A 26,721-nucleotide genomic window follows, 5' to 3' on the forward strand; every position below is an offset into this window, starting at 1 on the left:
ACTCAATTCTGTCTGCTGTTTCCCCTCTCCCAGGTTCTATTTTTACTGGGAGTTCTTCTTCCTCAAGTTAGGCTACTGAAGGCCACGCACCCGTGGAGACCAAGACTCCCAGGGCCGGTCATGGCCTTCATTCTCAGGAGTTCACTGTGGACGGTGGGCAGGACAGCTCCCAAAGATGTCCCCTAAACTCTCCTCGGTTTCCCTGGCACGTGCCACAGTTGGGGACAAATGCCAGGCTGCTGGGCTAGGGTAGGACCCAAATGGGCACTTCTGGGTCCCGTTTCTCGCTGGAGGAGAGGGGGGTCGATTCTTCCAGATAAACAGATTCTCAGGCAAAAGGTGGCCTTCGGGAACATTAAATCAGAACACACAAAGGTTGGTCTAAGAAAAGCATGATTGACTATACACACACTTACCCCCGTCTCTGCAGAAATAAAGAAACAAAAGGCTAATGTATCTTTTTTTTTTAATTGTCATTTTATAGCTCCCCACCGTAGCCACCCCCCACCCTTCCCTTCACTGACCACTTTTGTAGGCTACAGGGGATCAGGGAACAAAGCTGGGGCCTGGCACCCCCACTAAGCTGCCAGCCCCGCCCCGGAGAACAAGTCACAACTACAAATTATCACGACAATTAGCGCCTGTACTTGGGAGATGCGCAAAGTGAGGAGGCCCAGCTCCTCATTGTCAGCGGGCCTATTTGCCGGTGACCTTGCTCTGGAGCCGATGATATTCCTTCAGCCTGTAAACCAGATTCAAAACAAAGAAAAATGTAAATGAACAATAACAACATGCGCTCAGTTCAATGGACGCGGGCAGAGCCGGGGTGGTGGGGGCAGCCATTTGTTAAGATGTGTGTGAAGTTGTCTTTTTCCTCCCTCCATTCCCTCTCCTGCCCTCCAATCAAGATAACTTAATTATTTTATCTTAGGGGGGAAAACATTGCTTGTCATTGTTGAAGACAAAACATTTAACTGGCAATGGGAAAAATGAAGAGCCCATTATGAAAACTGTGTGTGTGGAGCCATTTAAAAAGGTTTCTGTCCTAAGACACAAAGAGAGGGCGAAGGAGGCAGGGAGGGAGGTGGCGGTAGGTGACTGGGAGGGACGAGCGTCCAGGGTGGTAGGGTTGGAGTCGATGTCTCCCCCTCTTGACTGGCTCTGGAGAAAATGGTCGCTGTGTCCCCAGGGCATGTGTCAGGGAAGGAGAGAGACTTGTGTTTCTCCTCAACCCTCGGCCCCACGAGAAGGAAGTGGACTGAGAACCCAGAGCCAGACAGACGGCCCTTCTGAACACAGAAACACGCTGTCTAGCTCTGTGACTGAGGGCAAGTTACTTAACCACTCTGGGCCTGTTTCTAGAATTGCACATTTGTGTCAGAATTAAAGGTGATGCCTGGAATTGTCTTGGTCTTTGGTAGCTGCTGGCAAAAAATGACCCTGCTGGCCGCTGTGCATGCCAGCCCCGGGGCCACGGCCAGGCTAAGCGCATGCTGCCAACCTCTGCCCCATGCCAGGCTCTTCCTGCACACCAGGGTCTGGGCTGCAGGCTTGATTCCCACACAGTCATATCAAACTTTCCTTGCACCTGGGAGGCAGGTCCAGTTTACAACTCCATGTGGGATTCCCACGTGTTCTGAAGGGGTCTGAGACCACACTACAGTCGGGATTTGAACCCAGGTCTGAGTGGCTTCAGATGTGTGCCACCCCACGGGGCCATGGAAATCCACACGGCTAGGATGGCTTCTAGCTGGACCTGCAGCTCAGGTATGGTGACATGAAGGCAGGAGCTGGCCAGGTGACCTTCTGGGGCTCCTTCCTAATCTGCCTGGGAAAGGGAGCCCCTGCGGCTGGAGAGGGTGTCATTAACATCAGAGGCAAAGAGCAGGACCCTGAACCTGGACCCTTCGGCTGCCACAGGTATGCCCTCTGGCCCCGCCAAGAACGGGGCAGGCTGGGTCCTGAGCAGGCCCCAGGATGCTGTGGGCAAGGGGCCGGGAGGTGGGGCGTTTAGGGCAGGCAGCAGGTCTGCACACCTGGGGGTTCTGAGCTCACCTCAGGGAGTTGATGTTGATAAAACCAGTGGCATCGATTGGCTCGTAATCACCCTGCACGTTCATGCTGCACGGAGAGAGCAGAAGCCCGTCAGCACCCTGGGCCTTGCCCCAGGCACCCAAGGGACCTCTGGGGCCAGAAACAGCTGCTGCACAGATGGGCAGGTCCTGGCCCAGCCGGTGCTTCCTGGGTGAAATCTCCCAACGACCAGAGCACTGTGGGTAAACTGAGGACACACATTCGAGCCAGCTCTGCCCTCAGGGCTGTGGGGGCTCTGAAGAGTGTCCAGGAACAGCTGATGCTGTGCAGGGCCTGAGGCCTGGGAAGCCAGGGGGCGCATGCGGGAACAGCTTTGGCTTCGAACGGTTGGCTTCGAACGGTGTCCCTCGAGCTGCCGGGAGGCCTCCAGCATTCCCGGCAGGACCTGTGTCACCTTTCACCTTGTTTTTCCAACCAGCTAGACCCTGTCTAATCCGGTCTCACCTGCGGACCCCCGCCCCAGGCCAGGGGTCATGGAAAGCGCCGGGTCATCCGCAGCTGTACTGGTGGAACAGATACTTTCTTTCTCTGTCTTTGGTTCCGTCTCCCATATGTTGACAGTTTTTAATCTTTCGGTTGCTCTCACTTAGTTGCCCTCCGAAACCCTTCCCAGCTGCAGCTGTTCAAGCGCAGCCACCTCTGCGTGCATCCCGGCGCCACCCCCACCCCATCAGACTCAGGCAAATACCGGGTCTTTCACTTGGAGATGGGGCTCCGCAGGAGATGATGTAGCTGGCCCCTGGCGGATGGAAGGGACTCGCTACTAATCACACTAATCACACCATTCGTCCATTCACTCGTTCGTTCTTCCAGGTATTTATTAAGCACCTACTACCTGCCAGGAGCTGTGCCAGGTGCTGGGGGAACAGCACCCATGGGGAGCAGACATAAGCAATCAATCACCCATCTGCTAATTATGACTGTGACCAGCTCTTGGAGGACAAGTTCAGGGCTCTGTGGTCTCAGATTTGACTCCACAAGGCCACCTCCCCGCCCCATCTGACTCCACAGGGCCACCCTTCACGCCTCTGGGGGGGAAGGGGGAGCCTCGCGTTTCTCACAGGCTCCTCTCACGTTCTGCCCTGAATCAGCCCCTTGTCTTCCTGTCTGCCAAACTCCAGCCTCAGGACACAACAGTTTCAAGGTTCTCCAGGACAAGGAGGTGGCCTGTCCCTCAGGAGCCTTCTCCGGGAGAGGTGAGGCTGGGGAGGGCAGAGGGAATCCACCACGTTGCTTTTTTAGCCACCCTGAGGCTGTGCCTCTGACTGGCTCTTTGTGGACTTTTGACAACAACAAATGGGGTCTCTGCCCCCCCACCCCAAACTTGTTCAGGACGTCGGCTCCGAGGCCCTCCCCTCCATGCCCTGACCCTGACCTTCACAGGGCCTCGAAGCCCATGCCCCACCCCCATCACTGGCCCCTCCAGGGCTCAGGTGGCTGAAGCGCCAGCAAGTTCCCTGTAAGGGGACACGATGTCAGGCTTCAGAAGGGCTGCAGTCTGGCACCCTCACCAGGCAGAGGGAAAACTGGACCAAACTGAAGCACCAGCCTAAGGACACTGGCCTCGCTCCCACTGAGTCACCCAGGCCCTGTGCAAGGGTCCCTGTGCTCAGTCCCAGGTGTGGGGGAAGAAGGAGCGGGGGAGGGGGGAGGCAGGAGGCTCTTCCTGCCTCCGGGCCTGTGCATCTCTCCTCTGTCCCCTCCCTCCTGTGTCAAAACAAACTCCCCCTTCCCCAAACGGGCCCTCCTGGACCACCGCACGCTTGCAAGGCGAGGCCCCCGTTCAGGGGCAAACTTGCCCCACGAGGCTGCCGAAATGCTTCCAGAGGTGTTCCTCAGGAACTGAAAAACCTCTTTGAAACTGTGGTTTGGGGTGGGGGGTGGGGGTGAGTGGAGAGAGTTCACAATGATTATTTTTTTCTACCTCTCCTGACAGTCTACAGAAAACCTCTGTGCTTTTATTTCTGTTCATTCGAGTGGCTCTGACCTGCTCTATAATTACGTTACTTTCTACCTACTGTGCCGCGGCATTTCTAGTTCTGCCACCTCTCGCGGCTTCCTCGCTGGTCCCTGTGACGCTGTCACTCAAGGGCTTTCAAGTCAGCGATGTAGAAATCAAAAAGAAAAGGGAAATAGTCGGAGACACAGTGAGAATAAATGCTCCTGCTTTTCTCTCTTTTTTTCCCCTTTCCCTTTTTACTTTATTCATTTAATCTCCCTGAGTGAGACTCTAAGGCTTAATGAAGGGTTGGACAGATTATTAGAGGCTGTTGATTTGGAGGGGGAGGGAAGAAAGAGCCAGAGAGAGAAAGAGAGAAGATAATTTGACATTTACCCCGACTGATCTAAACTGATTCGGTTATATTTATGGCTTATAAAGTGTTTAGAAAGATGGAAGGGGGGAGAAACTCAACACGGCAAAGAGAGGGAAAGAGAAAAATTATATTGACTGCCAAACAAAACTCGTGCTGTAATTCTCACCTGGCCCTCGGGAGGGGAGTGCTGACCTCGCCTCAGTGAGGCTGGGCCTGGGACTCGAGTCAGGTGCAGCTGTCTGGCCCTCAGGGGCCTGTCCCCACCTCTCCTTGGGCCAGGTGACCTCCTAACAGACACCTTGCTCCTGGGGCAAGACCACTATCTCATTCAGGCTGCAAACAGGCACAGCTGACGGGCACCTGCTGCCACCTGTGAGCCAGCCCCCCAGCCCTGCTATCCCCCCACATCCTTCTCGATGCCTTGAGCAAGCCCCAGGGTTCCCTCCTCGGCTCCTTTCCAGCTCGCTGCTCTCCCTGCGTCCCCTCTTGGTTTCAGGGGACATCGAGATGTCTACCACTGCCCAGTGTCCTCCACCCCCCTTCTCAACTCCGGACCCCCGTGTCCAGACAGTTCCCTCGGCCAGTCTCAAAGAAAACCCACCCTCAAGAACACTGCCTGCTCAGCGCTGGCCGCCAGAATGGACCCAGCTACCTGTGCCCCAAACCCCAGGGTGATTCTGGATCTTTCCATCTCCCTTCGCATCCAAGTCCTTTATTCCACCTCCTAAATATCGACCAGAACTGTTTCTATTCACAGAACCATCAGCCTGGTCCAAGCTACCACCATGGCCCTGGGGAGCCCTGGTCTCCACCCTGGTCCACTCTCCCCTCACTCAGACCTGTCTCTAGAGCAGCCAGACGGACCCTCGAGACACAGATCCAACCAGCCCTTCCCTCTAGATCTGGCTCCAGGACCCTCAGCTCCGGCCCTGTGTCTCTCGTGTTCTTACAGGGCCTGAAATGTTCTGGAATCTTCCAAGGCTCAGAGCCTCTGCACGGGACACTCTTATCGTTTGGAGATCAGCTCAGAAATGACTTCCTCGGGGAAGCTTCTCCCTGATCACCACACCCTCAGAGTACCCCGTGTCTCCTAATTCTACATCCGGGTGCTCGTTTGACAGGTGCCCCCTCCCCACCCAGCCTGGAAGTCCCACAGGGCAGAGGTGGTGAGCACACCCTCCCTGCCCGTTTGCCCCGTGCCCTGCGTGGCGCCCTGCACCGCTCAGATGCATCTTTGCTGAGAAAGCCAGTCAGAAGGGACCCTGGACGTGAGGGTGTGTGCCGGAGGGGGCAGGTGGGGGACGCCTACCTCACCAGCTCCTCGTTGTAGAGGGACAGTGGGGACTCCCGGCCGAGGATGTACACCTGGCCCTTGAAGACAGACACCAGGACCTTCCCTTCTACGCGCTCCTGCGACTTGGCGATGCAGTGGCGGACAAATTCACACTCGGGGCTGTGCCAGAAACCTGAGGGAAGAAAGTGAGGGTGTCAGGCAGGCCACCGCGCTGCGGACCTCAGGCCAGGGCTCGGGGAGGGCACCCGGGCCACTCCCCGCCGTGGCCTGCGTCTGCCGTGTCACAGCTGGGTTCGGGCACCACACCAGGGAACAAGCCTGCAGGCCCCCAGCCTGTGACCTTGGGGGTAAGGAGTCCTCACTGTCTGCCACCCGGTCACGCCCCAAGGGTCAGGAGGGGGGACACTTTCGGAGAGGACTGTGGGCAGGTGCTAGGGACACAACAGTGAAGGGACCTTGTCCACGCCCGCAGGGAGCTCAGTTTTACGAGGGCAGACCAGGCAAGACTCAGGCATGTGCCACCAGGGCCCAGCAATGGCATGCCTAGCAGCGGGGTGGCAGTTTGGGGGCCCAGCAGACTCTGTATATGGCCTTCACTTCTGTGTCTCCATATGTGTGTGGGGGGTGACCCAGTAGCCCCCCTCCCAGGAGTAGCGGGTGTACTGCGTGTCGTGGCCCTGGGCACCGGGGCTGCTGTGGACACTGGTGTCTCGGCCAGGAGCCAGGAAGAGGCCCATCCTGAGGGCTGGGCAGGCCCTTGGACGTCGGTGATCGCTTTTCTACATACGGCTAATACTTTCACCCACAAATATAAGACTAGCTGGCACCACGCTGAGTTCTTCCCCTGGACTCGCTCTCTGAACCCATCAACAGCCCCATGGGAAACTCAGCTTCTCGCTTTTCTGGGTGAGGACACAAGGAACTTCTCCCAGATTCCAAAGGCTGTAGTGGGGGGGAGGGGCCGGGTCTGACTTCAGTTGGCCCAAGTGGCAATGACTTTCCTCACGTGGTCACCTCTGTGGCTGGAGCATCCGGTCACGGCCTGAGACACAGGCTACTGCCCCGCTCACCGCACCCGCCGGGGCCCCAAGGCCCGGGAAGGCTGTGCTCCGTCCCCACACTGGCAGGCTCAGACCTGCGACAGTGGCTCCTGTCTAGTTCCTGCCGAGGGGCCAGCAGGCGCTGGCTGGGTGGGGGAGGGGGGACAGCGCCGCTCTGCTCCAGGAGTAGGATTTCCCTGAAATGGAGCTGGGAAGGTGAGCCCACCTGGGCAGCTGTGTGGCCAGATGGCTCGTGATCTCCTGCCCTGATAAGGGCCGGGTCAGCCAGGGTCTGTGGCTATTGTCCAGGCCCCCAGGGGCATGTGCCGAGGCTCTCGGTGGGAAAGGGGAGCAGGCTTTCTGGGGATGGAGGCCGGCGTCTCGCAGAGGTGGGGGAGGGCCGGGCAGGGAGAGAACAGGTTGGATCCTTGCTCCCACTACCTGCCATTGGGGTTCACATCCTGCTCCACCTTGACCAGCAGGGCCCTCTCCTCACACCTCAGTTCCTCGTTGGCTCTATGAGGTGATACTGCTACCTCTCTCCGGGGGCACAGGCCAGCTCTGTGTTTGCACTTGAGATCTGAACGTGGCCTCCGCCAGCCCTCCCCGTAGCCAGCGAGACAGACACCTGGACTGGAAGAGCCGGTGCAAAGTCACTCAGCGAGACCCTGAGGTGCAGGTCCAACTGCGTGCTCCTGACTCCAGTCCAGACCCTGCGGGAGGGGACCCTGAAGGCCCCACCCCCACCATGCCCGGTGTCCAGGCTCGGCCACCTTTCTGACTCAGTCGGGATGATGAGACCTCTGACTGCCCAGGCTGGAAGACAGGCAGGAGCTGGAAGACGGGGCACAGAGACCCCGGGGGAATACCCGGTCTGGCCTCTCTCCCAGGGTCTACTGTCTTCACCCCACGGGGGTCTTCCCTCAGAGGTCTTTTCCCAGCAGACCCAGCCGGGGTGGGGGCCTGTGAGCCTGGTGTGCTGCACAGGGAGACCCTGCATGTCCCAGGCTGTGGAGGTGCTGTGGGTGGGCCTAGGGCTGCGCCAAGCACTGCACCAGTGGGGAAGGCAACCCCCCGTGAGAGTCGTACATCACCCCCATTTTACTGCTGAAGAAACTGAGCTGAGGGGAGAGGAGGTGAGCTACACCCCTTACATGGGATGGGTCCTGAAGCTGGGGTTCTGCTAGGACAACCCTGGGGTGTGGGGGCAGGGTCTCAGGATAGAGGCTGCTCTCGGAGGGAGAGGCAGACCAGAAAATTTGGGGATGGGGCAAGAGGAGAGGGAGACAGTGGTCACGGTAACCAGGGCATTTAGGAGTGGGGCTGAGGCAGAAAGGCTTCCTGTGCCTCAGTTTCCCTATCTGTGCCCCAAAACTCCACGGAGGCCCAGTGCCACAGCAGAGTGGCGGGCTCTATGCCGGAGCTAGACAGGACTGGGAAGACCTGACCTGGTGCCATTTTACAGGAGGGGAAACAGGGGCTAAGGGAGGAGACAGACCTACCCAAGATCCTAACCCCGAGCAGGGCGAGGCCTGTCTCCTGCCTCCAGGCTCAGAGCCCACGCCAGGCCTCCGAGCTAATCACTATGCGCGGATCAGTGTGCCGTTTCGATGCTTTCTACACACTCACGCATTTAGTCCTTCCTGCAGGCAGTCACCCCGCTTTTCAGACGAGGAAATTGAGGCACAGGGAAGTTAGGAACGTGCTCAAGCCAACCCCTGGTCGATCACATTTTTTTTTTTTAATCCTCACCCGAGGACATTTTTCCATTTTTTGTTCAGATAGAGTGGGAGGGAGAGAGAGCGAGAAACATCAATGTGAAAGGGACACATTGAGTGGCTGCCACCCGCACGACCCAACCAGGGCCGGGGACAAACTGCAACCGAGGTACGTGCCCTTAGTGGGAACCGAACCCGGGTCTCTCTGGACCGCAGGCCTATGCTTTAACCACTGAACAAAACCGCCAGGGCCCTGGTCGATCGCATTTATGTGAGAAATCACATCAAACAGCCCCTCTGCGCTTCTGGGGGACAGGCTGCGGCCGAGGCCAGCCTTGACATTCATGGGGGCCTGGACACCGGGCACCTGGGAAAGTGGATCTTAATAAGCACCGCCTGAGATAAGCCTGCACCGGCCTCGCCTCATCCCTTCTCCTCCACCCCGAGGTTTTATGTCCTTTGAAATCTCCTAATCACTGTAACTCATTTTGGGATTTAGAGGGCTCAGCGGGTGACAGAGCAAGAATACAACCCAGGCGGCCTGGCAGAGAGGCACCGAGCCCACAGCTAAGGGCCACGCTGTGCCTCAGACCCCGGGGCTCCCCGTGCGTGCCGCCGAGCCCCTTGATCACCCTGCTAATGGCCCGGCCCACCTTCCCTTCCCCGGGGATCTCCTGGAGTGGCCGAGAACCTGGGCTCTGAAGCCAGCAGGTCCTGGGCTCACAGCCACCCCTCAGCAGCCATGAAACCTTGGACTAGCATCGTCACCTGCCTGAGGCTCAGTTTCCTCACCTCTGCGCAGCTAACACGAGGTAACACCCATCAGCGCCCAGGCCAGGGTCCCGCAGCAGGAGAGGTGGCCTGAGACCCTTCTGAGCGGGAGCAGCACGGCCAGGTGTGCTCCCCTCCACCGCAGCCTGCCACGTCTCAACGGCTCTCCCACCTTGTAACCCAAACCACCTTCCTGCACTGAAACCCACAGAGCAAGAGTCTGCAGGAGACAATGGCATTTAAACACCTGCGTGTACCTGGGAAGGGGGGCCCGGCTTCAAAGCTGCCGGAAACAATGGGAGGGAGAAATTACACTAGCCAGGAACCTCGAGTCTCGAAATCCCAAGATGAGTTACAGGGATTAGGAGGCCCCCAAAAAGTCAAGCTTCAGGGTGGAGTGGGGCACGAGGCGAGGGAGGGCGGTTTATCCTGGGCAGCTATGAGTGACACTAACTTTCCCGTCCAGGCCCCTGTGGATGTCAAGGTTGGCCCCAGGCGGCAGCCTGTCCCCAAGGGTGATTCCTCTGACCAGGAGCTGGGAGTCACACAGCAGGCCAGCACCCCGTCTGGGGCTGTGTGGGTCCTGCGGTCTATGCGAAACGACTCGACTCAGGCAGCCCAGGGGCAGCCGCCGACGACCAGAAACAAACGAGCAGGGCCGTGCCCCGGTTTATGGACCCTGAACCTCCTATAATTCTCACGTGCCACGGAATGGTATTCTTTTAAAAAATGTTCCCCAACCATCTATATATAAAAACTAGTCTTAGCTCACAGACTAAACAAAAACAGGCGACGGGCCAGACTCGGGGACTGAGTTACACAGCGTGGGGGTGGGTTTGGAGTCAGGAGGCCTGGATTCCAGCCCTGGGACAACAGGTCGGGCCCAGAAACTCAGTCTCCTCGCCTGTAGAATGGGAACCCACCCCTGCTGCGTGATGTCACCCATCAACCCTTCCACGCGTGGGCCGGGCACGTGGCCGTCTGGTGATTTCCCGTGGAAGGCCCAGCGCGCGCACTGCCCAGACCGCGGCCAAGTTCGTGGTCAAGGCCGCCTTCCCGTGCGTGAGACAGCTCACGCAGCAGCTCCAGGTTCTGCCTGGAGACTGCCTGGATCGGGGTCAAAGCCGGCGAGGCCACTTCCTATTGTGTGACTGTACATGCTCCTTCCGCTCCGAGCCTGTTTCCTCATCTGGCTGCGGTTCTCCCAGCAAAGCTGGGAGCACCCCTGGGACAGCCCGTGTCCCCACACAGTGCCCGGCACTGGCACGTGCTGAATGAAGGCCGGCTGCCCTGGCGTGACACACGGAGCATTCTGGGAGTGGTGGGGGCAGCGTCACCTTGAGGGGACGGCGCGCTTCCCTTGACACCCTGTGAACCGGGCAGGTCCCAGCATTCCCTACTGGCTCCCTCGCTCCGTCCCCACGTGACCTCTTTCAACCTGTTTGTTTGGGGCCGTAGCAGTGGGCAGGGAGGGACGAGGGGAGGGCGCCCCTGGCCAGGGAGGGAGGGCAGCTTCGGGGACTACAAACCGGTGTACACCAGCTCGGCGAATTTCAGGCCCAGGCCTTGTTTGATTTTGCGCACTTCCCGATCCATGGTGAAGGCCTCGATGTCTAAATGAGCGTGGTACAGGACCGTCCCCGCTGGGGTCTCGTAGATACCTAGCCATTTTTCCAGGCAGGGGGAAAAGGAGAAAAAAAGAGAGAAACGCATGAAACCCAAACTGTCAGCAAATGACAAAAAAAAAAAATAATAATGCCTCGTCTGACAGGAGACAAGCCGGTCGGACCGCTCACTCCCAGCTTGCTGCAAAATGCATCATTATGTTCATGCTGGGGCCACGACAGTCCACTCTGCGGCTTGTGGAGAAAATGTCTGGATGCCCCCCTTCGAAGAGGCCCGCAGACGTTGGAAAATGACAGGGTTCGGAGCTGCTCCCCCTCCTTCCCAACGCGTGCCCACCGGCCCACGGCTGAAAACCTGTAATTAAACCAACGACGGTGGAGCCCAGGGCCCCAAATATCCCTTCCTCCCTTCCACTGGGGAGCCAGGGAAGGGGATGGTGCGCGCACGTGCGCACACAGGCCGCTGTCAGCCGGCAGCTCCTCTGGAGCGTGTCTCTGCCGAGCAGTCTCGACGAGGTGGACAGCTCGCGACCTCCTGCACTGACCCCCCTGCATGGGCGGGGAAACTGAGGCCTGAGAAGGGTCGTGCCCAAGGAGGAGCTGGGAACGGAATCCAGGCCCCGAGTCCCTGAGCACACTGTCTGCTGCGCTGGGGGTCAGCGGTGATGGGGCCCAAACACACCGCCTGGCTACACGCCCTCCCCCGTCAGGCTCAGTTCCTCCATTTGCTAAACAACCTGCCCGGACCAGATGGGAGGAAGCAGACGTGGGAGGAACATCTGATTAGTGGCGCCACACTACACTGCAGGACCCCGGCACCAAGCAGCAGCACTGCCCGTGGCCAGACCCTTGGCCAGCACGGCAGCCTCTCCAAGTTCAGGAGCATATACAGCTCTCCTCCGACAAACTGCCCCGGGCTCGCTGTCCCGGCGGAGGGGGACAATACCTGCCCCCCTCCCCACGCATGCTACCCCGAAAGGGCCTTTCTCCTCACCCTGGGATGTTGCAGCACTAAAGGGGCGAGTTTTCAGTTATCCTGACAATTTTCCATCGTCTCTCCAAACTGGAAGCTTTAGCAAAGAGAAAGGATTTGCCCACCCACGTTCACGGCACTGAGTCACAACAGCCGAAAGGCGGAAGCAACCAGCATCGACCAGTAGGTGAACGGAGACACAGAGGTGGTCCAGCCACACGCCGACATGTTACTCTGCAATAAGGAGGAAGAAAATCCTGACACTTGCTACAACCTGGGGGGGCCCTGAGGACGTGACGCCGAGTGCAAGGAGCCAGCCACAGTCGACAGAGTACCATGTGACTCCATGGACAGGAGGGCCCCAGAGAGGTCAGAGGCAGGAGACAGAAAGGAGAACGCTGGTTGTTGGGGGGGGGGGGGGTGGGGGTAGTGTTTCGTGGGGCCAGAGGTTCAGTCTGGGAAGATGAGAACGTTCTGGAGGGGGTGAGGCCTGCACAACGGTGTGCATGCACCTGAGGCCACTGAGTTAAATACTTGAAAATGGTTAAATTGGTAAACTTACTGTTATGTATATTTTACTGCAATTTAAAAAGCCCTGGTGGGCCCTAGCCAGTTTGTTCAGTGGTTAGAGCTTCAGCCTACGGTCCAGAGAGACCCGGGTTCGGTTCCCGCTAAGGGCATGTACCTCGGTTGCAGTTTGTCCCCAGCCCTGGTTGGGTTGTGCGGGTGGCAGACACTCGATGTGTCCCTTTCGCATCAATGTCTGTCTCTCTCTTCCTCTCCCTCCCTCCCACTCTATCTGAACAGAAAATGGAAAAATGTCCTCTCTCTTCCTCTCCCTCCCTCACACTCTATCTGAACAGAAAATGGAAAAATGTCCTCAGGTGAGGATATAATAAATAAATAAAAAGCCCTGGCAGGTTGGGGTAAGCAGTTAGAGTGTCAGCCTGCAGACCGAAGGGTCATGGGTTTGATTCCCAGGCAAGAGCACATACCTGGGTATTAGGTTTGATCCCTGGCCTGGCCTGGGGTCATGGGGGAGGCAACCAATCGATGTCTCTCTCTCACATCAACGTTTCTCTCTCCCCCCCTCCCCCTCCCTTGTACTGTCTCTAAAAAAAACCAAAAAAATTAATGGAGAATATCCTCGGGTAAGGATGAACAACAACAGAAATCCTTTAAAAGAAAATGCAAAAACTATACAGGAGACTGTTTCCAACTCTGAAACACAAAGGATGCAGTGCATGGGCTGCGTCAGTGTGACCAGCCAGAAATGCCCTCCCCTGAGCCCTGCTTCGGGCCTGGATCTTTAAATCTGGGAACCACAGAAACGTCGGAACTCGAAGGCAAGGCCCTTCAGGATCGCCCCGGCACCATGTTCTAACTTTTAGCTGCATGTTCCAACACTTTCAGGCAGGAGCCCAGCATATAGAATAGATAGCCCAGCCCGGCTGGTGTGGCTCAGTGGTTGAGTGTCGACCCACGCACCAAGAGGTCGCCAGTTCGATTCCCGGTCAGGGCACATGCCCAAGTTGTGGGCCTGATCCCCAGTGGGGGACATGCAGAAGATAGCTAATCCATGTTCTCTCTCATCGATATTTCTCTCTCTCTCTCCCTCTCCCTTCCTCTCTCTCTAAAATCAATAAAGAAAAAACAATTAGATAGCCCAGGCCCCGTGGGGAGCAGGGGCCTCTGCAAACCCTGCCCCCACCCTAAGCAGTCTTTAAAAGGCCGATCTGGTGCAACATGCCAGATGGGGAGACTGAGGCCTGGGAAGTAAATGACTTGCCCAAGTGCATGAATCAGCATCTGACTCTTCCATCTCTGCTCCAGGTGGCCTCTTTGGCAAAGTGATCCAGGGCTCACCATGAACGGGCACACGCGAGTCAGCGGTGCTGAGGCCAAGAGGAAGGGCCTGGATTCTCACCGTGACTCTGAGGTTCCTGGTCTCAGGGGACATACATGTCAGAGACCAGGCATGGATATGATTACAGGGTCACGAAAGAGCCTGTCCCATTTCGCTTGTTTGGCTGTGGCGGACCTGAATCCAGCTGTGACCTTGGGGGAGATGACCTCCCCAGCAGGAAAACACTAATGTTCTCGGGAGTCCCTCAGGCCCTCGCTCGCCTCGTCCTCACTCTTGTAAACCCAGTTTAAACAGGCTCACCATCCATTTCTGCAGTGACTCGGAGACACAACCCACACAGGGGCTGAACGGAGGACGGACGGCTGAGAAAAGCCACTGTGGGCAGCACGGGGTGGGGGCACGGAAAACCTACGGAAACAGACGAGGGTGCAGCACCGGAGTTGGGGCCACTCCTTGGGGGCAGCGTGACACCACCGCCAAGTGGCTCCCGCTGGCCCCAGGGCACGGAGAAAGGCCGTGTACAGACAGATGTGTGCGGAACAGTTGGAAATACCTGCCCCCAAAATGGCAAAAATAACCACAGTGTTAAAGGGGAAAGCAGTCAGTCATCCTAGGAACCTGATCACCAAGAATAAATTAATTTCTCAAGCCTCACCCAGGGCGAGATAATGACAAAGGCCTCCTAGTCCTCTCATCCGGGCACAAACTAGGGACTTAGCATCCATTGGCTTGCAAACAGCCTTCTCATGACCAGTTTCGCCCCAGCTTGGGAAGCTCCAGACACTTTCGAAGCCGGTCCTTACACAGTCGCCCACGCCCTCCCGGGCAGGCCAATAGCAGGGGAGCTCGTTCTCAGCTCCTGGGGAACCCGGCCGCCCTGTTTTCCTGTCCTTGGCCGGGCCAGCCCTGAGGCATGGTGCAAGCCGTCTTTGCAGGGCCGGGTGGGGACCACCACTTTACAGAGAGGGCTCAGCTTTACTGTGCGACCTGGGCCTGCCTCAGCCCCTCTCTGAGCCTCAGGAAACCTGTCTGGAAAATGACACTGTTACAGTTTGTTCTTCCTTCTAACTTCCACCTGCCCGAAGGTAAGGACCCAGACACTGTCCACCCCCCACCCCCACCGTGCGGCATGCACACTGTAGCCAACTCCCAGCATCACCTCCCAACAGTGCGGAACGGGAACAAGGTCAGCGGTGCGCAGGGTTCGAGGAAGACGTCTAGACTTTCCAGTGAGGACAGCACCTCCCCCCAGCGCTGCTGGCCCGTCATGGCTGTTCCCCAGGAGAAGAGCCGAGTGCCCGGGGAGCAGAGCCTCCTGAGCCCTCAGAACTGGCCCGGAGGCGGTGGCCCCTCCGAGGCAGCCGCGGGAGTCGTGGGCCAGCAGGAGCTGTGGCCCCGGAGCACACCAGCACAGTGCACCTTCCTGGTCCTTTCCTAAGGTGTTCAAGTTCACTGTTGGCAAATTGCCGCTGGCGTGCGTGTGGGTGCACGTGTGTGCGTGTGTGTGCACGCGCGTGTGCAAGAAAGAGAGCAAGCACTTCAAGTTTTCCTCTCCTCTCCGCAGGGGCAGGGGTAGATGATTTCTGTGTATTTCTTCTGGAGGAAAAAATGACTTTAAAAAAACGGGTGACAGAAAACTGATGCTAAAAGAACTATGGATTTGGGGCTTTTGACAGTCAGCATACAAACCACTGAGCAAAAGGAGGAGGAAATGACAGCTGAGACTCCGTGTCGCTGTGGAAGAAGCAACAGACATCTTCGGAGTGACACGCACAGCGGCTCCAAGTGTCTATTTTCATCTCCCCGTGTTTACAGGAAAAAGACAGAGGTGTCAGCAGTTCTCTGTGGAGCGGCTTCAATCACACCATAATTACTGCCGGGGGGGGGGGGGCGAGGAGCTGGGGGCCGGGGGCGGGGAGTGGACCACAGAGGAAGAGGTGGGGACCAAAACAGCTGCTGCTGCTTAAATTCTCATCTGTGCCCGAGGCTGCCAGGTTAGCCCAGATTGAGCAATTTGGCAGAATTGAGTGGGATCCGAACTCCGCCGGAGGTCGAGGCGGGGGTGGGAGCGAGGACACCTGGACCCCAGGCTCTGGCTCTCTGGGAAAGCAGTCTCCAGAGGGAGGGATTTGGAAACACCAGGGGAAGGGAGGTTGGCTAGAGCCCAAGGGCTCCCCTGTTAGGTACCAGGGCCAAGGAGAGAGGCGGTTGCTATGGTGATGGGGAGGCAAGTGATGGTGGGACTCTTAACCATCCTCTGTGCTCCTGGTGACCCCCAGGCCTCACCCTGGGCCCGGGCTGGCTGCTCCAGGCCTCTGTGAGGGCAGATGCCTTTGCTACAGGGCTCCCTCCATTCTTCACCTGGAAGGTTCCACCTGCGTGAAGCCCCCGGCAGGCAGGCAGCCCTGTTCCGTCCTAGCCAGGAAGCAGGGGGGTGGAAAGGAAGTGCAGAGAGGAGAGAGGGGAGAGGTGGGCAGGGTGGAGGGAGAAGGGAAGGGTAGGGGGATGGGGAAGCCAGCCATTGGGGTGGGGGTGGGTCCCAGGAGAAGAGGGGGCCGCAGGCAGGGCTGAGACCAGAGGGGCAGGCCGGGAGGGGGGCGAAGGTGAGCCTTCCCTGCTTTCCTCCTGCTGCCTCGCCCCCTTCTCCTCCCTACTGATTTCATTTACTTCACTTAATTAGCCCCCCTCCAGAGTTAAAAAGATAATGTGATAATGACGATGTGAACAGCCACAATACAGAGAAAACTACTCCATCTGCAGCTTCCCCAGCCCCTGCCCCTCTGACCCCACGCCCCTGGGGCCATGAGCCGGCCACCCCAGACCCAGGGCACTAGCTCTGCCAACTCCCTCGCCTCCCAACCGCTGAACAACAACAACAACAACAACAACAACAACAACAAGTCCTTAGGGATTGCGATGATAAGCCTGGTAAAATCAATACAAATGACATTTTCCCCTTGTACACCGAGACACGAACAATAGTCTTCCTGCTCTCCCCTCGGTGTAATCGGCAATTAACAGCCTCTCCCATGACTGGGGACTTAATAAAAACCTCGTCATGGGGGAATCCATAATGTCCCAATGATCGGAAGTGGAGAAATAAAAACAAGATACCACCGAAAACTGGGAAATCATTTTCTTTTCTCACCCCCTCTCCGAGCCAAGTAAGAGAATAGGTGAACTGGTACGTCCAAAGGGAGATGACGTACCTGGTCTGCCCCACCTTTGGTAGCTGGAGTCGCCGCAGAGAGGGAAAGCAACTTGCCTAAGGTCACACAGCAAGTTCTTGGAGTCAGAACCCTGATTGTTTTCCCCAAAGACCAAACAATTCTGACTGAATTCTATGCTTTTAGGAATAGCCCCCAGGGGTACACACACACTTCAGGGGCAGGGTGAAGGCTGTACCCCAGGAATCTATTCCTCTGGTGGGTGGTGTTCTTATCAAAGGAGTCGGAACTGCCCGCTAATCTCAAGGCTCCAGCCTTCACTGGTAATGACACCCTAGTTCTGGGGAAAAGGCGGGGTCTCCCTGCTGTGGTTCAAGAGCTCTCCGTGTGTGACCTGCACACAACCCATTTCACAGGTGAAGAAGTTGAGGCTCAGAGAGGCTAAGTTGCTTCCCCAATGGTGATGGAGCCAGGATGGGGACTCAAGTCTGACACCAAAGCCTGGACCCTCTATACCTGCCTCCCCCAGGTCTCCAGGGGCTCGGCCCCCATCAGACCCAACCCACCACCCAAATGGCCACTTGGGCACCTCCCACCTTTTCTACCGCACCAGGGCCACTTTCTCTAGTCCACATGCTACCAGTGGAAGCCTCTTCTCCTGCCACCTCCTCCTCCAGGATGTCTCCCCAGAATAGCCCAGAGCAGGCCTTTATCACTACCTCCCTTCAGTTCAGGTCTGCGTGGCTCTCCCTGCCCGGCAGGGTGCCGGTGCAGAGTGACCTCAGGCCAATCCTTCGCTTTCCAGTACGGAAACTCATCTTCAGCACAGTGCCCGTCCTGACCACTGGTAGCGACTGCCTGAGGCGCGGAGACGCATCCACAATCAATTAGTGATGCCTGCCCAGGGCATGGGAGGAGCATGAAACAGGCGCCCAGAGGGCACAGGTGGCCCTGTCGGCATCTGCCTGGTGCCACCGTCATTACAGGGCCCCTCACTGGGCTGGAACCCGGACCGGCCACACTCCAGACGTAAGCGCTCAGCCCCTCTGGGTCTGGGGCATCAGTCCTGGTCTCGCCACCCGCGTGCCTGTGGCTTTAGGCCTTGTTTTCCCTGTCTAGAAGATGAGGGTGCCGCTCTCTGGCTCCCCAAGGTCCCTCCCACATCTGCCTGGGTGGGTTCACATTGTGTGGGCTCCCAAGGGCAGACTGAGACCAAGGACGTTAATTAGAGGTTGATATAGCTGAGAGACAAAGGTAAGAGAGGACAAAAGGGAGCAGCTAATTAGTAATATTGTTCTCCACAAGGCCTTCCCCAGGAGAGTTTCAATGAGGTTGTTTCCACAATAGTCCAGCCAGGCAGAGGAGAACCCCACGACAGGCAGGCAGAGGCCCCCACCCCGCCCCCGGCACCTCTGGAGGTACACCCCAACAGTTCAGAGCCCTAAGGACGGACTCCTACTCACATGCCTGCCACACTACACCTGAGGAAACAGGCCCGGAAATGACAAGTCCAAGGTCACTGGGCAAAGGCAGGGCAAACCTGGGGCGAGAGCCCACACCCGCCTGGCGTGCCCGCTCCCTTTTCCAACGGCTGGAAGCTGGCCATCGTCTCCCTTTGGATTTTAGAACCTGAGTTAAACGTCTTGAAGGACAAAGGCCATGATTATACCTTGGCCTGGATTTACTGGGCTGTGTTATCTTTTTAGATTGACTCTAAGCAAAGCGACATGAACACCTGCCGGCAGGGGACCCCAACCCTACCACTGGTAGTTAAGATTCCAGTGCCCCATCCGAGGGCTTGCTCTTTATCACAGGCCTGCAGGGAGCTGAGATCCCCTTGTCTGGATGGGGAAACTGAGTCCTCGAGGGGAGGGTGTGGCGAGTGACTGACAAAGGGAATCTCGGGGCTCTGATGCTAAGAGAAGAGAGGGGCACCTGCTTGGGGACCAACCTCTCCTCTCTTCTGGCCCAGCCAGAGGCAGGTAGGGGCTGGGCAGCCTAGCCAAGGTGGCAGCCCTTGCTTAGAGGAGCCCATACCCACCACCTGAGGCCACGCCCGACCCTGGGACAGGCCCTCAGTCCCTGGCCGCTCTCGAGCCTGCTCGTGCAGCCCACAGCGCCCACCCCTGGCAGGATTCCCTCCATGCCCGGCCGGCAGCCTCCGTCCAGCCGTAATGACCAGGAATCAGCCCTGCCGTCTGCCTCTGAGCCGGCCGATGCCGGGCCTCCTCTCTCTTCGGAACTTCTCTCCTCAACCTCTCCTGGACCCCCAGGCTCCTGGCCAGGCACCCTTCACCCCCACTGCACAGGAGGGACACCGAGCGATGTAGCAGGGGCTGCAATGCCCAAGGGGACAGGGACCTCGGGGAGCTCTGGTGCCGACTCACCGCGGGACTTCATCCCGATGAAGCGGTTCTCCACGATGTCGATGCGGCCCACGCCGTGCTTGCCCCTGTGAGGAGGAAGGGTCACTGGAGCCAGGTGCTGCCCGGGCCTGGCCTGGACGCCGCCTACCCAGCTGCCGGTGTGGGCACATCTGGGCTATGCCCACCTCCGAGCCACAGGGACAGCTGAGTCAGTTCATCTGGCCCAACTACCCAGCATACAAGTGAGGAAGCTGAGGCCCAGGTAGGGAAGAGACTGCTTGGGTCACACAGTGGGTTTAACCGGTAACTTCCGTGACCTCCGTCCTTGGGCCTCGCGTGGCACCAGCCCGACCACGGTCCGCCGTTCCCTCTGCCCTGGTCTCAGACCCTGCCCTGGTCTCAGACCCTGGCCTCAGACCCAGTGTAGAAGCTCCAGCTGGGCTGTTTCAAGGGGGCAGTAGACCCCCCTGGTGTTGTTTACCTTCCAAGACTGAGGGCCACCAGGACTCAAACCAGAGACACCAAGGGGCTGGGCCAAGGCTGCCTGTGGGACGCAGCCGTGACCTCCTTGGCCCCTGGGCATGACCGTCAGCTGCAATGGGCTGGACCAGCGCTGGCCACAGAGAGTGGTTTGGGGCGGGGGAGGAGCTGAGACACTCACGCAACTTCATTCAGGTAAATGAAGAGCTCCAAGGACGTGCGGTGGGTGGTGCCATCCTTGACGTTGGTCACCTTCACGGGGACCCCTGCAGTGGGAGGAGAAGGCAGTGGGCCCGTGGGCTGGAGCTCGGCCCGCCCGAGCCTGCGCTTGCCACCCGCCCTCTCCCTCCGCCCGCAACGCCTTAAATGGATGTGACAGATATGGACTCCAAATGACTCCTTGAAAAGCCCTGTGCAGGTTGAGGCCTGCTGGGGGGAGAGAAGGGGCGAGCAAGCCCCCCAGAATGAAAGGGAAAACGCAATAAAAACGCTCTCCCCCACCCTTCCCATTCTCTGTGCCCCTTTTGCATTTAGGGGCTGTGAAATTGGAACCAGGCCCTGAACTAATTGAATTTCACGCTCCACCATTGTCTTATGCCGGGAGCACCTTCTGTCCCACCAGTTACCCGGGGGCCGCCTGGCCGAGGTGCGGCTGAGCGCGCACACACACACACACACACACACACACACACAGCTTCTGCATGTCTGTCAGGCAGACCCCCGGGCCCCCGGCCCTGCACCCCAGACCTGCACACAGCCATCTGATTGATGGGGGTGAAATGGTACCCACTCCAGCAGGCGAGGTGTTGGAGGCGTCCCTGAACTCTGAGAAGTGGGGTCTGGGGTGGCAGGAGGGCAGGAGGGAGGCGGCCACTCGGGAGGAACCAGCCGAGTCAAGGGGGGTGGCGAGGGGGGGCAGTGGGTGGGTTCGGGGTTGACTTTGAATAGCAAGGGGCACTTTCTCGAGCGGTGTGAAATGAGCAATAAATGTATTAGGGGACTAACAAGAGAGCTGTAACAGTGACAAAGAAAGGCTGTTCAAAGTTGGCGGCTAATCCCCCACCCATCTGCCCAGCTCATTACCATGGAGCCAGCGATCGGTGCCAATCAGGGCTCAATAGCGGCTTTCGAGTCTTTATTAGCCAGGCGCCGCTTGGAGGGGCTTCGCTCAAGGCGCTGTCAGCCTCCCCATTCTTAACCCCCATTTCCAGGGGTTTTATAACTTGGTTGTAAATTGCTATTAAATGTAAGTCTGCCCAATAATGAACCTTAAGCCCCTCTTGCCACCCCCCGCCTCTCCCCTGTCCCTTTCTCTCCCTCCGTCGTCCTATTATCCCTCCTTCGCCCAGCCTCGGACGGGGCCTGCCCCAGACAGGAGCTGACATTGTTGGTGCTGCTGCCGGAGAAAGCCTCTTAGCCTTTAAAATAGTTAATAATTAGATTAAAACTTCAAATAAATTAACTATCGGATGAATGGGGACCACTCTGGGAGGGTTCCTCCCGTCTATTTTTTTTTCCAGACGGTCCCGAGATCATGAAAATGGATCACGCCTCCTCTCCAGCTCTCTCACCCCCTCCTGAGCTCCTGGGGGACCTGTGTGTATGTGGGGGGCACTACCTGGGTCCATCCCACCATCTTCTCAGAGACGATGCCCGAACAGGCCTGGGTCTGACCGAGTGGGCATGAGAGGCACTTAGGGCTCCAGCGACCTTAAGGGGCCTCAGGTCAAGAGTCCTTAGGCCCCCGAGTGGCACGAAATTCAGGGTTCAAACAAATGGGGAATGATGGAGATGCCCGCCGTCTCAGCAAGGCTGCTGGGAAAGGCAGGAAGAGGCAGACAATTAACGTTCAAACGGCCTCCATGCCCTCACGCCCCCTCTCAGTCCTCCGGCTCCTGCCCAGTACCACCTCCTCCAAGGACACCTCCCTGATTTTTGCAGCCCCCGGAAAGGCCCTCTCCTTGCATGCCCTGAGCCTGGTCCTGCTCCCCCGTGGCGAGGTATGCCTTGCCTTCCCCTCCGTTCCTCAGGGCTAGGAGTGTCCCTGGTGCCAGGCTTGAGGCTGGGCACCCAGGCCAGGCCAGCAAACAGGTTCTCCTGATAGCAGTGAGGATGAAGGGATCAGGCCTCAAGCAAGAGCGGGGTCTGAACCCCGGGGGGGGGGGGTGTCAAGTAGCTAACCGAGGAGCAGCTGAGGCCTTAGCTGCAGGGTCAGTGTGGCCCGAGGCCAGCTCTCCAAGTTGAGTGACTTCCCCAAACTGCCAAAGCAGCTGGCAAGCGGCTGCTCAGACAGGAGCCAAGGTGCCTTCCTCCCAAGCCTGGAGGTTCCATGGGTCACACCAGCCGGTTGAAGGGGGAGTTTGGGAACCCTTGAAGCCCCTGCCTACACTCTGGCCTCCGGTAATGCAAGAAGGGGGCAAGGGCTCGTGCCTGGCCTTCCAGGCTGCGGAAAAGAGCCAGAGCCCCAAGTCCACCCCCTCAAGTCCTGATGAGTGGCCACCTACCTTTCTTGAACTCAATCTCAAGGACATCAGGGCTGTTGGGACCCTTGGCCGGGTCCTGGGTCTTTGTGTAGAGGCCTGGAGGGGCTTGGTTCTGACAAAGGACAGAGAGAGATTGGTGACTGGGGTACCCAGAGCCAAGTCATGCCATGCCGGTACCCAGACACCCTGCACCCCACCTCCTGTAGAGATCTTCACCCCTCTCCAGAAAGAAGGGACCGCTGGTCCAGTCCAGCAGGCGTCCCAGCCCCCAGCCCGGAGCCGGCCCCGCTTGCCAGGGCCTGGGGAACAAAGGGCTTGAAATCAGACAATTTTTCCCCTCAACTTGATCTCATCTCTTTCTTCGACGCCCCCACAGCTGGAGGTGGAATAGCAGGAGAGGAACAAGTCAGGCAGGAAAAGGGCGCTTTGGACGCGCGAGGCGGCACCGGTGGGCTTGCCGGGAGCGGGCGCACCCGCTGTCGCCGACTCCCAGGATTGGGGTTTATTCTGTGCTGACCGCAAAGCTAATGACTACGCGTGACCCCAGCAGGTGCTCCAGCGAGCCGAGCCGTCCCTGGGGTCCCTGAGGTTAATACTCACAGGGAGAAAGAGAAGAGCGAAGCAAAAACCCATTTGAAAACACATCAACCTTTATGTATATTTTCTCTTGGGCGTGTTGGAAAATGGGCTTCTGGTCTCCATGCAGGGATGGAGGGCGGCGGGCTGCTGGGAAATCTGGAAATTCCCTCCTGCCTCTGAGACCTCGGATCCCCCCTGCCCCCCGGGCTTTGCTTGGACCCTTGCCACAGGGGGGATGGGGCCTCCTGGGCCTGACTGCTCATGTTCCCCCTGTGGGCACCCCAGACCCAGCTGTTGTCCACCTGCCGACATGCTGGGAAGTACCGTCCCCCAATCTTTGCTTTCAGAACCCTTCAACCAGCCACACCCCACTTTCTATTTGCAGTTTCTTTCGAGTTCTCAGCAGCCCCCCTTGGTAAGGTCAAGTGCTGTTACCCCATCCACAGATGAAGAAACAGAGGCTGAAGGGAAGGGGCTGTGGCTGCAGCGGGGGGTTCCGTGCGGGGGTGGACCACTGGCACAGGGCAGGGGACCCACGAGGTCCTGCACAAATACGTGCTGGACCTCAGGGTGCTGGAAGATGGTGCTGCAGCTGGGAGTCCAGACCTCAGACTGGGGCCTCGGGCAAGCTGCTTCCCCCCTTCGAGCCTCAGCTTTGTCGGGCAGAGGGGAAGAAACGACACCTGCCTTGGATCACCTGGCACTTCCAGTGTGCAGACAGACTTCACCGGACGTGAAAACCACCCACAGAAATGCCAGAAGCCCTCGTGCCAGCTGTCCGTGGCCTGCAGGTGGGAAGGACAGCTGGAGTGGACTCGTGTGATGCCCCCGGACAGGTGGGCCATCAGGGGTGCCTGCTGTCACTTTGCCTGTTGGCTCTATGAAGGGTGAATGACCACCCCAGTGCCCACATCCTGAGAAGGCCCTCAGCCCTGGCGCACGGGGACAGCCGTCCTTCAGCCGCTACTTCTGAGCTCTGATGGGGACTGCGCTGGAGCACCTGCACCTCCAAAGTGCCGTGTGACTTGGGGCTAACCGCATTCATTAACTGTTTCTATTTGTGGGGCGGGGACAAGGACCCAGAACCGACCTCAAAGACAGGCCCAAGGAGGAGAAGGGTCCCCGAGGATCCCAGCCTGATGTCTCCGTGAAGCAGATAGAAAACCAAGGACAAAGAAGTGGCGTGTCCAAACCAGACTGCCCGACCCCACTGGTGTGGGAGCCCGTCCCAGGGAGCCCGGACTCCCCGTCCAGTGCTCTTCCCATCGCTCCATGCTGTTTCCCAGCTGCTTCAATAACCTCGGCCGGGAAAGAGCATGAGGGGTATGGCCAAAGACAGCCAGCCTGGCTAGCTACGGGGGCGGGCACCTGGGGGTTCAGAGAGGTGTTCCCCAGCCCCGCTGCGCCTCACCAACCACCCCATTCCCTGGGCAATCAAACCAGAGCTTCGGACGGGGTGACGGGCACGACTCCCAGCCCCACTGGCCCCCAAGCCACTCCACCTACGGCCGCCCCCTCCCACCTCCACCAGCGCTGTGCCTGACCCCGTTTCCAGTCTGGTGCCTGTCACTTTCTCCTGCCACACTTCTTAGGGGAGCCCCAAACCGGCGAGAACGTTTGCGTTCAGTTGGAAGGAGAGGAGGTGTAAGGCCCAACGGACAGCATCCCAGCCCTCAGGAGCCAATTAAACAAAGTAACTACATAGAACTGAAGTAACATTTGCTTTGCATTCCAAGGTGGCTCACACTCGCTCCGAAAAGCGCAGTTCAAATGACAAATAGTTTGTTGCCCAGTATCAATACCGTCTATTTATCCATCCCAGCGGGAGGGCTCACTTCCAATGTCATCTGGGTGGGTGGGGGGGGGTAGCTGGGGGGAAGGAATGAGAGTGAAGAAAAAGAGAGAGAGAGTTGGGGGGGGGGCAGGCAAAAGAAAGCATGAAACAGGCCGAGGAGAGAAATTGGAAGCAAATGGCCCATGAACTGAACCATGATGTAGAGGCATGATGGATGCTGCGGATGGTTTATTCATCCATCAGGTATGGCGGCCGGCACTGAATGAACTCTTTCACTGTGGACCCTATGAAGTTAAAGCAAGTAAATTTCTATCTTTCTTCGCATTAGCTGCCTCATTGCCCTTCAATCAGCCCTCACGGAGGCAGAAAATGGCTCCACCATCTGCCTTCAAACCCTCCCTTCGACAGGTCTCGGGCTTTTTTTGGAGAGGGGGAGGGGGCACCAGGTCCCTTAAGCTCTGTCTCCCCAGCTCTTCCCGAGGGGCCCGGGCAGGCCCTTAGCTGCGTTTCTGGGATCTGAGGACAACGGCCCCCATGCACGTCAGATCCAGAGATGCCAGGGAGGCCCTGTAACAGCCTGGGGGCCCCCCGGCCCGCACAGGCCCGCACCCTGCAGAGGGAAGGCTGGGAAAGCAGGGCGGACTGGCTGGACCCTGGTTTCTGGGCCGGCTCCACACTCCTCAGAGGGAACGCGGTCTCCCCCTGGACTCGCCCGGCCCAGCCTTTCCTGCCCGATGAGAGGGGACCGCGGCCCCTTCCTCCCAAAGATTCTTAGCTGGTCTGAGGAGGGAGGGAAGCACCCCCCGCTCCATGACGGGGCCGTGCCCCGCGCCACAGATAGGCCAGGCAGCTTTCGACGGCTTAGCAGGGCAGGGCTGTGGTTTCCACTGTGCCTCAGAGAGGTTGGGTGACTTGCCCAAGGGTTCAGAGCAGAGCAATAAAAGGGGACTCGGCATTCAGAGCCAGGTTTCCGATCTCGGACCCAAGCTGCACCTTCCCGCCTTGATCGGGTGGCAGAGGCCTTAAAAAGTCACCCTCTAACGTGTACTTATCTGTCCCCTGTCCTCTTTATTTTTCTTATTTTTTTTATAAAATAAAAATGTCCTTACTCAAGGACATTTTTCCATTTTTTGTTCAGATAGAGTGGGAAGGAGAGAGAGGAAGAGAGAGAGAGAGAAACATCGACGTGAAAGGGACACATCGAGTGGTCGCCACCCACACGACCCAACCAGGGCTGGGGACAAACTGCAACCAAGGTACGTGCCCTTAGCGGGAACCGAACCCGGGTCTCTCTGGACCGCAGGCCGATGTTTTAACCGCTGAGCAAAACCGGCCAAGGTTATCCACTGTCCTCTTTAGACAGGAGGCCTAGGAGGCAGGGGACCCACCGTGGCCACACAGGGACGTGCACCCCACCACTGCTTTGTTCTCAGCTCTGCTCCCCCAGTCCTGAGGGGAGAGGTGGGGGGTGGTTCCCCAGCATGCCTGGGGCCCTGCCGACTGGCTAAGAGCACCCTGCCTTGAAGCTGCTCTGCTCCCCCTCCCCCGCCCCCTTGACGCTGAGTGACTGGCTAATTAGGGGTGGCCGGCCTGAGTGTCGTGGGGTCAGCAGAGCATGAACTGGAAAACCTGTGGCCAGCAGGCAGCAGCCTCATGGGGCCATCAGCCTCCAGGGGGCAAGGGTGCAGGGCTGTCTTGAGTGACAGTTGGGTTGAAGGGGTGGGGGGGCGGGGGGACCACAGAGGCCAGAGGGCCAGCTCCTGTGATGGGGTGATCTGGCACCAGCCCTACTCCCTGAGGGGCCTCGGTTTCCTTGCGCATGAAGTCAGGGTGCTCACAGCCAGGAACCAGGGAAAGTGAGCCAGAAAAATGCGAAACCCGGGCCTGGCTCTAGAAACGGTGGTTGGCACAGGCTGTACCTTCACCAACACAGACCACGGGCCTGGTCCCTGCGAGCAGCCAAGCTGGGGCCCTCGGCAGGGGTCCAGCTCTCCCCACCCTCATCCAACCCACCAGGACAGCCTCCCCTCCAGCTGGTCTTCTCGGATCCCCCAGACCCAGCTGCCTGAGAACACCCCCACCCACAGCACACTTCTTCCCTATCCTCAGACAAGCAGCCCCCTCCCCCCAACCAGCCACCGGGTGTGGGGCTGA

General features: G+C 58.3%; 1 protein-coding gene across 1 annotated transcript in view; it reads right to left on the reverse strand.

The window, feature by feature from the left end:
• Positions 1 to 436: 436 nt before the first annotated feature.
• The window catches only part of ASS1 (argininosuccinate synthase 1), a 48,051-nt gene continuing 21,766 nt past the window's right edge, over positions 437 to 26,721 (reverse strand). The window contains exons 10-16 of the mRNA XM_036261174.1: positions 22,215 to 22,305; positions 19,892 to 19,976; positions 19,252 to 19,316; positions 10,762 to 10,893; positions 5,719 to 5,875; positions 2,056 to 2,121; positions 437 to 742 (exon numbers count right to left, since the gene is read on the reverse strand). Of these exons, the coding sequence (XP_036117067.1) occupies positions 697 to 742; positions 2,056 to 2,121; positions 5,719 to 5,875; positions 10,762 to 10,893; positions 19,252 to 19,316; positions 19,892 to 19,976; positions 22,215 to 22,305 (642 nt within the window). The 3' untranslated portion in view covers positions 437 to 696. The remainder of the gene's footprint in view (positions 743 to 2,055; positions 2,122 to 5,718; positions 5,876 to 10,761; positions 10,894 to 19,251; positions 19,317 to 19,891; positions 19,977 to 22,214; positions 22,306 to 26,721) is intronic.

This window comes from Molossus molossus, unplaced genomic scaffold (assembly GCF_014108415.1).
Source record: "Molossus molossus isolate mMolMol1 unplaced genomic scaffold, mMolMol1.p scaffold_m16_p_14, whole genome shotgun sequence".
In the NCBI taxonomy this organism is placed as follows: domain Eukaryota; kingdom Metazoa; phylum Chordata; class Mammalia; order Chiroptera; family Molossidae; genus Molossus; species Molossus molossus.